The 16,708-nt window shown below is 39.2% G+C and overlaps 1 protein-coding gene across 16 annotated transcripts in view; it reads right to left on the reverse strand.

The window, feature by feature from the left end:
• The window catches only part of LRRC7 (leucine rich repeat containing 7), a 202,083-nt gene that overhangs the window by 52,043 nt on the left and 133,332 nt on the right, over positions 1–16,708 (reverse strand). For 12 of the 16 annotated variants that reach the window (XM_082227221.1, XM_082227227.1, XM_082227211.1 and 9 more), the window contains 8 exons: positions 14,981–15,050; positions 13,670–13,769; positions 11,977–12,101; positions 7,909–7,959; positions 6,499–6,699; positions 4,919–5,030; positions 3,019–3,199; positions 181–1,858 (listed from right to left, as the gene is read on the reverse strand). In XM_082227221.1, the coding sequence (XP_082083347.1) occupies positions 181–1,858; positions 3,019–3,199; positions 4,919–5,030; positions 6,499–6,699; positions 7,909–7,959; positions 11,977–12,101; positions 13,670–13,769; positions 14,981–15,050 (2,518 nt within the window). Of the gene's footprint in view, positions 1–180; positions 1,859–3,018; positions 3,200–4,918; positions 5,031–6,498; positions 6,700–7,849; positions 7,960–11,976; positions 12,102–13,669; positions 13,770–14,980; positions 15,051–16,708 lie in introns of those variants that run through there. The other 4 variants (XM_082227222.1, XM_082227216.1, XM_082227212.1 and 1 more) reach the window with 2 other exon arrangements.

The raw sequence follows: 16,708 nt of genomic DNA on the forward strand, positions 1-16,708 counted from the left end.
TAATTCTAACTCATTATGTATAAACTGTAACAAAATACATTTCATGGTTTATTAATTCAGAACACAAATCCAGGAATTATTACTGGATAACATATTAATCACTGCAAGCAGATTTTTTTTTTTTAGATATAGAAATATAAAAACTAAAAGGCATTAATTGCAGAGAAATGCCAAACATACCCTGTCTAACCTTCTAGCTTCTATATGTCTAAGTAGCTGTTGTCTCCAGTCAGCGGGCATTTTACCACAGCTCTCATTTCCCTTCACAGGGGTAGGCCTTGTCTTTAAATCAGTGTTATCTGACGGCTTGTCACCATAGTTACCCAAGTTATAGTCTGATGGTATCTTTTCCAACAGAGCTGCCATTGTAGGCCTAGCTGAAACTGGCCTGGTTTGGGAGGTACCATAACTCTCTGTACTGTAGCTTCTTGCAGACAATGGCCTCCTTTGAGTAAGGTTTTTAACTGGAAAACTTCCAGATTGGGCTTTCACTTCTTGATATGAAGGGTGTTCATCTTCATACCTGCCATTTCTTTTGAGGAATTGGGATTCAGACACTTGCATGCTGCTTTGGCGTTCCATGGGTCCTCTATACTGGTGTCTGTTATACCTATCGCTCTGAGGGAGTTCGTGTGGTTCACTGACTCTTCTATACATTGACATATCTGTGGAACTGGCCAATGAATCTGCTCTTCTCAAAAACCCAGCCCTTGATCCCTGACTTGAGTACTGAGTGTTGACAGTCTCCTCATTAACAGAAGGCTGGGAGAATGAAAACATGTGCTCCATGGGTGGATACCCTCGGTAGGCTCTTGGGCTAACCAAATCCTTTGAGACAGTTTTAGTCTGCTGGGGAATGTACTCTGGAGTGTGTTGAAAAGGTGGCGGAATCCTCTTTTCGGCTTTCACTTCCACTGATCCTTGAGGATTAAAACTTTGGTCAAACTGGTACACTTTTTTAGTTACAGAAGGCTTTTGCTGCTGCTGCACCTTAACACTTCCATAGGTCAGCAACTCATCATCAAGCATTGGCACAGACTGGCTACGTGACATGCTAGACATTCCATGTTCTGGACCCATCATTTTATCTGGCCTCTCATGCATACCGGCATTGTCAGTAGTAGCTGCATAGTTCTCTAGTGGTATATTATAAACTTTATATGCGCCAATGTCTATCTCATCTATACTTTGTGACTTCTTAAACCTATTCGTTTTCAAGTCCCTCATCATTGGCGAAAGCCTCTCTGTGCTCTTGCTGATAGAAATGACATTTTTAGAAGGATCCGGGCGACAGTGAATATGCGAAAACACATTACCAAGACTTCTGTTAGCATTTGACTCATGATACTCCCACGGTGTTCCTGGAGAAAAAGTGCTAGCTATTTCCGCGGAATCTTTAACAAGATCCTTCCTTTCAGGTAAAGGGCTGGTGGTAGGGGTGCTCTCCAGCTTAGAAGGAAAGGCTGTCCTATCTTCAAAAGGGCTAGGGGTTCTTGTCCAGTTCTGCCAAGGGTTTGATGGAGGCACTTCTGATTCAGGTGTATTTCTGAGAGTAGGCTGTTCAAGTTCTAGGGGGATACCAACTATCCTGTCTTGCCTAATTAAAGGCCTGCGTCCGTGAGCAGATGTGCTTCTCGATTTAGAGCTTAAGAGGGGGTTAGCGCTTGGATTCTCCACCGTGCTCTCTTCTGCTACAAATCCCGTGTTATCATAGTGAGAGCCATCATTCCAGCTGTCAGCAAAGGTGTCGCTCATTGGACGCCTCTCGTTATGTTGTTGTAAGTTTCCTGCTGGAGCAGACTCCCGTTGACTGAGCAATGGCTTTGTTTCAAGAGGTTGAGGAAAAGATTGGACAAGCCTGGAGAAAACAAGAAGAAAGATTGGTATTAGATAAGGAAGCTATCACAGCAGAATAAAATGCTAATAAATATCTTACTATTATTGCATGTTTTGTTTAACCCATGAATGAATGGAAGCTTTAGCTTGTTTGGAGTGGGAACAAAGAGAAAGCACACAAAAAGAGAAATATCACAATTTATATGTATATGAAAATGGCTTTGCATAAATCTAAAAATCTGCCTCCCAAAAAAACTCTGGTATAAAAATCTCTATGCTAGTGACATAACATATGCTAGTGACATAACATAAGCACATAACATTGAGCCTGCAAGCAAAGTGAAAGTCTCTTTGGAAACTGAGTCTGTATCTATGGTGGGACAAAGTTGCTTATATAGGATTCTGTATGCAATGGAGTAAATGTAGACAGCACAGAAAACCTTGATGACACGTAATCATTTTGTACCTCTTTCATTCTCGTCAGCTGAAAAATGGGTAAGATGGGTGAACTGCTATTCAACTATTGTAATCTACTCTGAAAGTTTGCAGATAGACCTGGATTTTGGGTAGAAGTTGCAAGAGTAATTTCTACCCCTAAGGCATAATTCCTCTGGGCCTTGACATGGAAAAAGGTGCCCTTCCTCTTGCCTACAAACATGGGCCTTTCTGCAGAGGTGCCTAGTTGTGGGGGAGAACTTACTCTGCTCTGGATACTCTGCTCTTCTCCCTCTCCTGCTGTTGAGGGGGCAGGGATGCTGCAACACTTACCTTTTTTTGCACAACGCTTCACTTATTTGCAGTAGTGCCAGTGTGATGTTGTTCCAAGTGCAGCAGGTTTTCTCCAACTGTATGCAATGCCAGACTTCTTAGAAGTCTTGTGTACACTTGTAGAATACCAGCTCCCAGCCTAGCAGTACTTCCTGAGACATGATGTCACATAGTCACAAAAGGTGTCCTAGGAAGCACTGCTAGTTCAAAGAAAAAACAAAGGCATCTCAATCATGCTGCTGCTCCTGCTAGTCTGGCCCTAGTGATGTTCCTGTCTGTTTTTATTTTAATACGAGGGTTGATATCATCATCACCATCATCATCTTTTATTTAAGCTCTTTGTACTTTTGGCTGCCCGAGATGCCTTTATGGTCAGATCCAGTGTTTCAACTGGGGTCTACAAAGTAAACACACCTGTTACCCCACAAAGAATTATTCACTGCATCTTTAGCTGTAGTCTGTAAGGACCCCATTTTAACACGAGCGTTAGAAGACCCTGAAGATGCCTGTGAAGGTGAATAGTCTGAATAGGTGCCTGAAGAAACACTGTTATTCATGCAGTGAACTTTATCTGCTTCAGATTCATCTGTTGATTCTAAAACAAGCACAGAAAGAAATATGAAATTAATAGTTGAACAGAAGATTGAACACAGAGACATATATACAACAACTACTGTAATTAGCTTGGAAATGTGATTTCCACTTCTATATCATACAAATATAGCCAGCCATGAACTTATCCCTGGGATGTTCAAAGACACCTAAGACATTTACAGATAGGTAGCCGTGTTGGTCTGCCATAGTCAAAATAAAAAAATTCCTTCCTGTAGCACCTTAAAGACCAACTAAGTTAGTTCTTGGTATAAGCTTTCGTGTGCATGCATCTGATGTGTATCTGAAGAAGTGTGCATGCACACGAAAGCTTATACCAAGAACTAACTTAGTTGGTCTTTAAGGTGCTACAGGAAGGAATTTTTTTATTTTGACCTAAGACATTTGTACAGCAGTACCACCTCCCTTTCTCATCCATCTTCAGCCAAGATGCTGTATCATCTGACTGTATCAATCTACAATTATTGGTCGGTGTATTACTTTACTATTATCCTTATAAACATTGTGCCTTGTGAGATGGAACATATATTTTTTTTGTATTTTTAAAAGATCCATTTTCACCTTTCCTACACTTACGAACCTGACCAAACTGCTACTGTCTTGAATGCCCCACCCCATGTTTTCCTACTGCTGAACATAATAATTTAGTATTTATTTTTAATGACATATATAGCCTTCTTTATACACTATATCCAACACTCAGGGCCAAACCAAATGTGACATGGGAGATTTCCCAATATTTATTTAAAAAAAAAAAACAGGCACAGGGAGTTTTGTCATGGCAGCAGTGATTAGGAAGGATTTCATCACCTTCATACCCATGCCCAATACTAGGGGTGGCCCAAGTGAGGCCCTGATCCACAATCCAGATGGTCTGAGGGGCTTGTTCACTTAGTAGGCTGCTTACCTGCCCACCATTTGCACATAATTCTTGCATAGAAGGAAGAGCCATTCATTTAAATGGGGTTTTATCCAAATTAAGAGGGCTTAGAACAACTGCTGCCTATATTACGTTCTGAGAGTACTGAAACTATTTTAGATTTCTTTTCTGTACATTACATACGTGCCAAGTTGACACAGGAGAAGAGAAGGCAGATAGGCAGTTTTAAGGGAGGAGGGAAAAGGCAACCACTGAGGTTGTGGGGGGGGGGGTTGCAGGGGAGGGAGAAGAGACTCAGTTCCCCAGGCACAGTCACAGAGAGGTGCATTAAAGTGGCAGAGAATGTGATACATGGGAGAAGAAAGTGATCAAAATGAAAAGGAAGATGAGAGGGAGACAAAAAAAAGCAATACCAGCCAGTGTAAGGAAATAGAAGCTGAGGCAAAAAGGAGGACGACAGAAATATTGCAATATGTGAATGTAAGCAGGCAGACAGAAAAGGTATGGGGTGGGACCAAGAATGGAAGGGAGCGTAGTTTGAGGAGGTAAGGGAGGGGACAAGAGGCCCAGTGGTACCCTGTGTCCAAGGCCCCAAGGAACCTGGGGCCTGACCTTTTCATACCATTTAAAGTTGCTATTAGTCTAAGGAAAAGGGGTAGGAGAGAAATATACATAGCTGTGTATCTAAATCGACTGGTTTTGCATATTAAATATAATTTCCAATTTGATTCTTGCCAAGTGTAAAAATACAGTGTTGAGCGCATTTTTCTGCTGCATTTTTCATTGTTTGTCACATTCAATATCTATAAAGTGACTTAGTACCTTTTTTCTCTTTACCCAATAGGACAAGTTTAGGTTGGTACAATGGTGCTTCAGTCATGGAGGGACGAAGTTCCCCTATCCTCATATCATTCACAGCATGTACATATGGGTCCTGTAAAATGCAATGATATTGTGGAATATTATAAAAAGATAGCCCAGCAAGTGATACTTTAATAATGAAATTTTATCAGGAGCATGGAATTATAAAACTTCCAAGCACGAATGCTGACCAGGCAAATGTGACTTTAAATGTCATAGAATGCTGTTTTAAAAAGTACAATTGGTACTCATATTGGCACTGCCTGCCTAGGGTCAGTGGGTTGGGCTCTGGGCTCTGGGCTCCACCTTGTGGACGAAGGCGGAAGAAACTCTCAAGGTGTGGCTCTTAAGCCTCTTTTGAAGACTCACCAAGCTTGGAATCACACACACTGAGGAGGGTAAAATAACAAATGGTGCCTACTTTCCCAATAATCTAGAAACACCACGGCCTGTCTGATCTTAGGTGGGAAGAAGCTTAACTCTGTGCTTTGTGCTCACAGCTATTTTGCCCTGGACAAATGTACTGTTGGTGGTAGAGTATTTTTTTTTAAAAAAAAACCAATCACTACCTGCTTTTCTTGATAATTTTCTGCCACCTTACTCTGCTACCAATTTCAGGCCCCCCCCTTCCCCTTTTATATCTGAAACAGTCCCGTGTGGTAGGCTTGGTAAAGTTAATATAGGCACATAAACAGCAGTTCTTATTAAGAGATTGTGGGGAGATTCAGGGGACCCAAAGCACACAGTATTATCAGGTCTAGGAAATCCTGTGGCCATCCATGGATGGACCTATTACAGTCTGGTCTGTCCCAATTGTGCATGGGGAGGGAACTAAGGCTGCTCTGCCCTATTCCTGAGAAATGCCTAAAAATCCGCGTGGAAATGCGCATTTTTAAAAAATAACAAAAAAGTTTTAAAAGTATTTTAGACTTTTAAAAATAAGGCATCTACCTGCCCACAGCCTGAAGCTGCTAGTGCAAGCGGCTTCTTCCCACTGCGTGCTTTGAATGCAAATACAGCAAGTTTACCTAAGAGTGAGAGGACTTGATGTTTACAGGCAGGAAGCCATGTTCTTCCTGTACAATTCCCCCTGAGAGAGGGCGTCATCAGTTCTCATTGCTCCCAGAGGAATCTCCTGTATTTGCATTTAGAGTGTGCTGCAGCAAGGAGCACCAGACATTTGATTGATCTGACCTCAGCCTTGCCTGTTTGGGCCATGCCCCAGCCTTGGTACCTGACAATCAACAGCAGACCCTGCTGAGGCCTGACAATTTCTGTGTCATGCAATGCTGGCAATATCCATTTTGTTCTGTGTAGTATGAGAACTACATGATATTTGCCCCCCCCCCCAAAAAAAAGAAAATCAGAAGGGCAGCACTGAAAGGTGAAGCAAATTATATCTAATAGGGGGGGTAAGAGGGAAGGAAAGGGGTTATAGATCGGCCTATTTCTGCTTACACACAACCCTCTGAATAAAGAGATCTATATTGTACTGATCTTAAAATAAGCTCCCGTTTGTTTAAACAACACTGTCATGTTACCTCCACGGATATATCCTTTGCTGTCATTGGCCACTTGTGCTCATATTTGTCTTTCACAGCTTGTTCTGCACTGACGGTTGGTGTTGCATTCTCAGGCCTCATTCCACGGCTAGGTTTACCCACCAGATTTTGAACAGATTTCACCATATTCTTTAAATCTTCTGGGTATGGAGTTGGATAGCGCTTTAAGTTTATTTCAACCTGAGCAGTTGTTTAACAAAATAAATTAAAACCACAAATAGGAAACAAAAACCATTATTAAACTTCTAGTTTTGATTATCAAGGCTATACAAAACAGAAAACACAGAGACAGTGAATTTAGGCATTTGAGACAATGTTAACATAAAACTGTGCCTTTGAAATGCTAAAGCCTATGTCATTTACAACATGGTGAATGCAGAATAAAATCCATTGGTGACTGAATGTAATTTCCTTCCCACTTGCCTAGAACTGTATAATGCAATAATACTTGGACTGAAATTACACCTTGATATTCAGACTGCTAAATATCACTTTAATGGCTCAGGTAGAATCTAGAACTTCACTTGCATATGGGAAGTCATTCTGGATTTATAAAACAACACTGTGATAGCTTATTTGAAAAGACTGTGAGCAATCCAAAAAAGATTAGATGTTCCTAAATCCTTCTGAAATCAATAGGACTTGAGTACGTTTCAATTTTAATGGATTGCATTCAATAAAAATTGAGGGCCCCCCACCTCATTTAATGGATGTGTGTTTGTACAAAAGTGTGATATAATTTTTACTACAAAGGAAAAAATTGCATGTAAAGCCAAGGTTCAAATGCAGACACAAGTTAATAGGCAACCATTCAAAAAGCTTGACTGATGTGAAGAGAACAAACTATGGTAGCAACTTGCACTGAGCGTTGAAATATAATAAAGTATGCATTACAGACAAGCACATCCAAACATGGATCTCAATAGCAAATGTGAAATATTATGTTACAAGGAAATGTACAGCTCCAGTAAGAAAACTAACTAAGTGATGTGTGGAATAAAGTACTGCTATTGTTCTAATTGCCTTACAGTTGAAAGAATGTAATTGCTGCTGGTCTAACTTAATCACTTGCTTTTCTACATGACCTGGGCCATGGCATACGTAAGATTTACACATAACCTTAACAATAACTGGGATGTAAATCAAATACTACATGCACTGCAAAGGTTGCTAAGAATACAGTGTAACTAATGAACTATGTAAGGAAATTTGAGTAAAGTTAGTTTATCTTAGGTAAATATTAACTTTCACTATTAAACATACTCGCGGATGTGCTAGATAGAATTAGGGTGAAGAAAATCCCATAGTTGATATTAAAAATGATAATTACCAATGAAGTCTAGACTCCCTTTCTATTCATGGTCTTTTATGTTTCACATTTAAAGTTACCTCAGAAGTAGCATGCCGCTGGGGATAAAAACCTTCCAAAGTGCAATATTCCTGGATAGAAGAATTTCTTTTTTAATTTCTACTGTCAAATTCATTTCAGCAAACAATGATACACTTGACCAAAATCAAATTTCACAAGACTCATCAGAATAAAGTTATTATGAATATTAAGAACTATTACCAAATGTATAATTTTAAATAACATAAAATTACAAACCAAATCCTATGAAACTTAGATGAATATCAACCAACCAATCACAGGGCACACATTTCATTGAAACTGTGCCCTTAATATTAAGGATTATTTCACCACTCTGGAAATGTCTTCATATCAGCCAAACAGACAGGTGCCTGCAGTTGATATTGCAATGCATAGATAGCCATGATGTCAAAGAAATTTTGTATGCGCTTTAAACACTGTGAGTCCCAATATTACTTGCATGTTTACTGGATAAACATATGAGAATCATCTCCAAACACCCAGGTATTGAACTGATCTGTAACCATTTGATTATGTTTTAAGATAGAATAAATATAATTAATATAAGCAGGATAATGTAACAGAAACATTTAACATGATTTCTTTTAAATATGTTTAGTACTGTAAAAGTCTAGCACCAGTGTGACTTTTAAAAATCTATTTAATACATTAAAATTGGCTTTACACTGATATTATTGACAGCACTCCTGTGGATTTTCATCTTTATTTTGGGGGGAAAGTGGGTATTGTATATGCACCTGTGCGTACGTATGTACATTTGTGTGTGTGTATATATGTGTGTGTGTGTGTGTGTGTAAGAGAGAGAGAGTGTGTGAAAGAAAGAAAGAAAGAAAGAAAGAGAGAGAGAAAGAAAGAAAGAAAGAGAGAGAGAGAGAGAGAGAGAGAGAAAGGAAGGAAGGAAGGAAGGAAGGAAGGAAGGGAGGAAGGAAGGAAGGAAGAAAGAAAGAAAGAAAGAAAGAAAGAAAGAAGCCCAGATCCTGCCTACAGCTACCACTTTCAGGCCCACTTATTACTGCTATGCATTCCCTGACCACTGCCACATGCAACTCTTGAGTGCAAAATATTATCTAGCCCAACGCAGGCAAATAGATCACTTTTCTAGTTTGTGAATTAACAAAAAATGATAAAATTAATCTTTTTACCACCATTCAGAAACACGCTTATCTTTATCCTATGAATCAAAAAACTGTGATGAGCTGAACATAAGTTCACCTGTCTAGCATGACATCAAAAGTTTTGAAACCCAGTTTATCTTATTTTTAAGCAAAAGGATACCTGGCGAAATTGCCCACTGCAGCTACCTGGACCCTTGACACAAAAGCCCCTTGAGAAGGTCAAGAGCCCTCCTGCACTGTGTGTTGCAGGAGACTATAGTAGAAGTGGGAAAACACACCAAATCAGGCAGAGGAACCTTGCATGCTGTTGGTACAAGATTCTTCTTCCTGGTTTTGTGTGATTTCCCCCTACTACTATAGCCCCACATGATACAGACCACACCGCTCAGGACCTACTAGAGAAACACTGTGAAGGAGTACAGGGCTGCAGGAAAGAGCCATTGTATGAGCTGTTTTCTGCTCACTCAGCATTAGACAGAACCATATTTTTATATACAGGATTCTTTTTTTAATTGTTTACTAATATGAAAACGGAAGCTGAAATAAACAAAGCCATTAAAAAGCATTATTTACTGACATTTATACAGATGTCATTTAATTGTACAGTCTCATTGTACAAGGTTCAAACCTTTCAGGCATAAAGGCAACATTACTGGAAATGACTGTGTTTTGATTTTCAATTATATAACATTAGAAGTATAGGAAATGTTGATTGTCATGTGAAGATCTATGGGAAGTGAAATAACGCAGGCTATGGCTTAACATGGAACTACTTAGCCTCTTCACTGCTTTAAAACATCTTTTGCCAGTCTCCTGTACAAAAATGTACTCTTAGTACCCTCATAAGTGTGTGTGTCCTAGAGAGCTACCAACACAGTTTTCGTGTTGCTTTCTATTTGCTAAAAAAAGTTTTATATATGTTACTTTTTAAAGGGATATCCATAAAAAGTCAGATACAATGGATTAATATCCCACTGCGTCCATACATACATTGCTCATTTTTGCGACAGTATGCTTTTTGATCCAGCAGAAGCTCATGTTAGTGGAAAGTGGTAAAGGCGATTTTAGCTCATTCCCTTCTCTATGCAGCTCCCCCAAATTTGTTCAACAGGAAATCCTTTGGAACAGTTATGTAAGTAGTTAAGGGGACTGCAGAAGAAAGGGGGAGTCTATGGAAAACACTTCCTTCCCTTTGGCTCACAGACACCTCCACTGGATCAAAGAACCTTCTTTCAGCAGAGGGACGCCGCTGGATACAACCCAATCTTACTTTTCATTTTAATAAAGTATTATTTTTGTTTGAGGATTATATGAAGAGTAAGGCAGTTTCCCCCCTCTCAGATATCTGTAGGATAAAAGAGGGAAATAGAGAAAGACCTCAAGAAAGACAGGTCTGATTTTTCTTTATTCCTGGCAACAGACGTCAATTTCAAGTCTTGTTCCAAAAACAAATGATTTGACTGATAGATGTGACTCTTGACCTCGGTTAATCTCATTTTAAAGTAAAACATATTTGCCCCCAAACAGCAAGGCAATGCTTTTACAAAACACCTGCTGGAAGTACTTGCTTTTGACACACATCAGGGGCACTTGCTTGCTAGAATATAATCATCATGTCAAGGCCAACCTCCATTCTGAATGAGGAGCAGATTTGGCATATTTTTAATATAAAGATCAGAAAATAATTTCTGTATTATAGAATATTGTGTAAAATGCATGCTATATGGGCTGTCTTTGTAGGCTGGAAACCTAAGTAATACTTCTAGTGAACACTGAAGATACTATTGAAAAGATAGAGCTGAATGCCCAATAAGTGGTCTTCATGTTTGTTATATTATGGGCTTATGAATCCTTTCATTGGTTTTGAAAGAACAAATGCATATGAACACTGAGACTGCGAAGTTTTTTTGTGCAGGAGACAGAAATTCAAGAAAGAACATCTCTTGTACTAAGGTGACAATTTCAGCTGTCACTGAAATGTAATATTCAAGGTGTTGAAATTTTGGTGGCTGTGGAATGATTACTTGGGACTAAATATAGCAATCTGGTGAGCAATAGATCAGCCATTTTTGTGTCTTATAAAGTCTTTTGTGCCTTGTTTAAACTTCTGAAAGAAGATATTTACGTCAGGACTTGTTAATTAACTTGACTCCTACAATATTTCCCCCCAGTGCAACTGCCATTTCACATTACACTTGGCTTTTATAAAGGAATCTAACCTATTTCCCTCCCTCAATTTTATACAGAACAGAAATATCTGCTTAAAAGGCTGTTTTTTCATCTGATGTGACAGTTCTGAGTTAGCGAATTAGAAATGGTCTTTGTGAGCCTAAGCCATCAGTTTCTATTGATCACACATTGTTATCCTTCTGGTAATTGTGTCTCATAAACAGCACAGCAAGATTCACTTCTATCAGTTTCATTTCTGCTCTGCAAAACAAGATTTGCAGTGAGGCAATATCTAATTCTTAGTCTCTCTATATATTTCTAAAAGTGCCAATCCCTTTACTTCTAAATGTCACATGCGTTAAGGGGATATTATGGCAAATATCAAAAGAAGTAAGGACATCAAGAAAATATGCGTATCAGCAGGTTGACTTTTAAAGGCAAGAGCAAACTTCTGGACTGCACTTAAATGAGGCAGCCCATCAAGGAGGACTTTCTAATTGACAACTGTGGAATATGAGATTTTAACAGTGCATCTGGAAATTTCATGTACCCTAGCCAGCAATTTAAGGTCCATTCATGGTAGTAGGAAACACAGTCAAATTCTTAAAGAGATTTGCAGTGCAATCCATTGCATGTCGAAGTAAGCACCACTGAGTTCAATGGGACTTATTTTCAGATAGGTGAGTATAAGATTGCAGCCTTACTCATGTCTAGATTAGTTAAACACACACAACCACCTACTTATTTACTACAAAAAACCCCAAAGATGGTAATCCTAGTTACCTTAACTTTTCCTGCATTTTCCTCCTCTTCTTTTTTTTCTTCGAATTCAAAGGCAACAGTCATACGTTGCTGTCTTTGCTCTTCCCATAGAGTAGGATTAAAACTATCGCTGTCAGACTGGAAATCTAATTAGAGTAGAAATTAACGGCATAATCAAAAGATACCTAGTAATAAAACTTTACGCACAATGTCAACTTAAACAACCAAATAACATCTGTGGGTGTAAATAGTCAAAAGCATGTAGGCCTCAAGTTAGCCCAGTATGAGCATGCTTGGGGCTGCGAGCTAAGGTCACTCTTGATTTTTGTCCATGCAAGCATACATCCTTTCCCAGCTACCAACTTGCCTAAAGTTCAGCAAATTCATTTGATATGATGTTCCGGCAATCCAGAGCCAGTTTCTAACTTCTAACCACAATGGTTTACAGCAGAAATGAAACTTTGATTGATTACCAAGAATTATTGGCCTTTTCTTTACCATTTTTTTTAAAGCTAGCCCACCAGAAGACCACCACCCATTTTCTGTCACAGGCTCGTTGTATGGCATGGGGTATATTACACTGGTACACCTTCAAACAAAGGGCCAGCAGAAACAAAACAACAGTCCAGTAGTACTTTAAAGGCTAGCAAATGTATTATTACTTTCATGGATTACCAATAATGATGAAACTGGCATGAAAACTTGTGCCATAATAAATGTGTTAGTCTTCAAGGGGCTAGTACTGTTCTTTTTGTTGAACTATGATCAAAGCAACCATGTCGTTGTGAGGATAAAAAGACTGTAAAACAAAGTTAAAATGCTATTTAAAAAGTAGGACGCTGCAGATGAGAACTCAGTGTGCAGAGTCTATATGCAGTACAGGAGCACAGTTCCAACAGACAGTTGTCACATATTGGATTTGCTGAGGACCTACAAGTCAAATATTTGTAGCCTTGAATTGTGTCCATTATTCAAAGCCTATCCCCCAAATTCAAAATCAGGGATAGGCAGGCAGGAAGGAGCATTTTATTTGAAGCTCAAGGTGATATTCATGGGTCTTCTTTTCCCCATGTTACCCTCACTACAACCCTGTGAGATGGCTTAGGCTGAGATACAGTGGCTGGCCCAAGGTCACACAGTCAGTTTTGTGGCTGAGTTTAACCCTGGTCTCCCAGGTCCTAGTCTACTTAATATCCCTTTACCTTATTTCACATTCTGGTGGGAAAAGATGTAGAAGTTAATAAACTGGGGAAGGGGAACAATCTTTTCCCACAGTCTGTAAATATATTGTTAACAGTCCCTTTTCATGGGAGGATAGGGAGACAACCAGAACGGGTGGGGACCACACAACCTATCTTTAAGAAGAAAGCAACTGTGACAGCAGGGATGCCTTCTGACACTTTTCAATTGTGTTAGGTGCTGTTTGTAAAACTGCAATGCCTAAGTATCCACAGCAAGGGAGGAGGTTGGTGAGAAATCCAGAATAACTTGGCCACAGTCCAGTGACCACTCATTGGCCATGCCCCCATGAATTCCTAGCAGCCCTGCCAAATCAGGCACTAGCTTTCATTGCTATGGTTAATAAAAAATGAAAGTTAAAAGTGGGGGAGTGGTTTGTATTGTAAAACAACAACTATCTATAGAATAATTGTTTAGGATACTTAAGTCAACATTAATTATTTACTGAATAGCTTTCCTTTTTTTTAATAAGTACCTTCATCACCACGAGGTTGCTGAGGAAACATGTAGTTGGTCAGCACTCTTTGCTTTGTTTCTGGATGTGCCTCAGTCTGAAGAGGGATAAGGGCCTTGGACTGCAAATTCAAAGCAAACAACATTACAATAACTCCAAAATGATGGCATCTAAAATTATTATGCTCACTAACAAATAGTGTCCCATTACAATGAGCATTGTAATTAACATTCTTGATCAAAACAATACTAACTACATAATTTCTAGGTATTAAATTGCATTGCAATGATTCGGAAATAGCAGCTCCAACCAACAGATGGCGCTGTGTTGTTTTCTTATTACTTAGATACTGTTTTATATGCTACCACCCTTTTGTCCTAAAGAAGAAATTGCGGTATCCTTAAAACTAAGAGTATGATCCAGAAGCCTGTATACTGATTATCTGTTTTACATTTACATAAACATTGTCCTTCCTGTAACATCTCTACAATGCCACAGTTCTATCATAGACAGAAGACTCCATCCTCCTTTTATACGACAAAGATGGAGAACTGGATCCAGCTAGTGGGGCAGAACCTTACTTTGCCCAACCTTCTATGGGCCAAGTCTGACAGGTGGACAGGACTGTCAACCTCTGAACCACCTGGTGTCAGAATGAAATCAAACTCTGCAGGGAAAAGCATAGTACTTTGCAAGCCTTGATACTCTACTGATTTTGCTGCTTACAACATATAGGGCTTTGTTGGTACCGGTGATCAGCTGAGAGTCACTGCCTGCAAAATCCCTTTCGGCCCAGGCATATCTTTAACTACCAATACCCCACATTGTATGTGATGGCAGGTGGGTATGGCTAGACCAAAATTAGGCCTGTGGATCAGAGGTTCCCCATCACTGACAGATGGTTAGACTCAACAGGTCTTGGGCTTAAGCACCCTCCCTTGTGAAACACCCATCACATTGTACAGAAGGAAATAAAAGGTTGCTATTTGAACTAGTAAATTCTTGCCGTCCAACATCTCACTGCTTCCCCATGTCACTGCACTCTGCCTAACAGTAGGGCTAGCCCTACTTGGTGCTTCAAAATATTTGGGGGTTTGCTGGGAGATCTGATGATACGGATGAACTTGAAGGAAGCAGAACTTGAGATGCTATGAACAATTTTGCATTATACTCATAATTTTTATTCCCCTTCCCCCGCCAGAAAGCATCATCTGGTTTAACAGGTTTAAACACTTTTATGTTCACCATAAATATTTTATCAATACAAATACAGCTGAGCTTGCTGCCCTGTTATTTAGCTGTTAAAATGAGAATAGACATTAAAATCTGTACCTGGTTGTCTGAAAGCCATAAAGCTGCAAGATCTTTAAGTTTTGTAAAAGTGATAGGCAAATTTTTCAATCTGTAAAAATAACAAAATTGGTACAACTTGAGTATTTACTTACTTAAACATTGTCAAGATATTTATGCAGCATTTTAACAGTCAGATGACAGCAATTTCAACTTTGGTCATCCTCTTGCATTGCTTTTAAAAGACATCTTTATGGAAATACTTGGTTCTTTTTCAAAGAATATTTTCCCAGTTAAAAATGTATACATAATTTAATTTCCTAAATACTCAGAGAAGATTGTCTTACACACACACACACACACACACACACACACACACACTACCTAATCTATTGTTATGTGTTAAGTTTTTAGCTAAGGCAGTATTCCAAAACCAAGAACACCATTGCTGCAAGGAAACCCTGCAAATGTCTTCCAGCTGCTAAATGTCTCACTTTTGACTGCTACCAGAATAAAATCCTTATGAATCACTTTCACGCTAGCATGCATTGACAAAAGAATTAATAAAGGCTTGTGCTTTTTTTAGGAATAGCTTTCATTGTTACGCTGGATATGTGCTCAAACATGAGGGCAAGCTTAGCAGTCTCCTATGAAAGTGCCCTCTCACCGCAGGGCAAGCATCTTTAAATCTGTGACACTGGGATTAACGCTTTTCCCTTGTGTCCATCATAAATCTCATTCTGACACCCTCCCTAGCCTCTTCTCTAACAACATGCAGAAATAGGGCAGTTTGGAACCTGCTGTCCTTTATATCTGTTCCACCAGAAACGCTTTATACTTCAGAGCTCTGCTTCCATTTTCTCCAGTTGTGGTGCACATTGTCCTGACACACCAGCTTCTTGGAAACTGTATTTCTGGCATAACCCTTGAGCTGGGATGTCAGTAGAGAATAAGCACCACGAAATATTCTTAACTGACTCCCTCTTTATGTATCTACTCACGCAGTTGCATACCTTCCTGTTAACCATGCACTACAGCAGAAGTCAAGGGAACAGAAAGACAGTCGCTTTATGAAGCGAACAATAAACAGGACTAGTTCTGAGTCCAGCTTACATAGAACTGAACAGGTAGAAAGCTAAAAACACACACAAACATACCATAAATCCTACTCGCTGAATCACAGGAGGAGCAAATGTTGCAGCCAGTTACCTTTTAACCCTTTACATTCCATATAACACAGGCCCCATCCAAGTACCAGAATGTTTGATTTCAAGACCCTGTAACCCTATTAGGGCGCTACATTTACAAACATGGTTCATGCTAAATGAAAATTAAATCACAATATCAGTATGCTGATTCTGTGAAATTATTTCCACTTTTGTGTTTTAAATGACTGCATGTGGGGAAAAACAAGTGCTATATAGAAAACTCTAATTAGTTCCAACAAGAAGAACAGGGATGTTTAAATTAGTTGAAGTTGAATTTTTTTTGCTACCCTTTTCAGTTAAATGAATCATAGGATTTTGGCTTTAATTACTGCAGCCTCCAGAAAATGTCAGTTGATGACATATTATTCATAAAATGACCTGAAATATTTAAGCAAAAAAAGAGACTATCTGCAACATTTATCAAATGTTTGCATTCTTCTTTATGAATTAAATGTAATTCTCATTCAGAGGAGAAGGTCATCCTGTTTTACGAGTTGGACACCAGAGGTTTGTAGAACCTCCACTGGGAGGAACCCAGTTTTAGCTCTGCCTTCCTCCTTTG

The sequence above is a fragment of the Podarcis vaucheri genome, assembly GCF_965113315.1.
Source record: "Podarcis vaucheri genome assembly, chromosome: 6".
Taxonomy (NCBI): Eukaryota; Metazoa; Chordata; class Lepidosauria; order Squamata; family Lacertidae; genus Podarcis; species Podarcis vaucheri.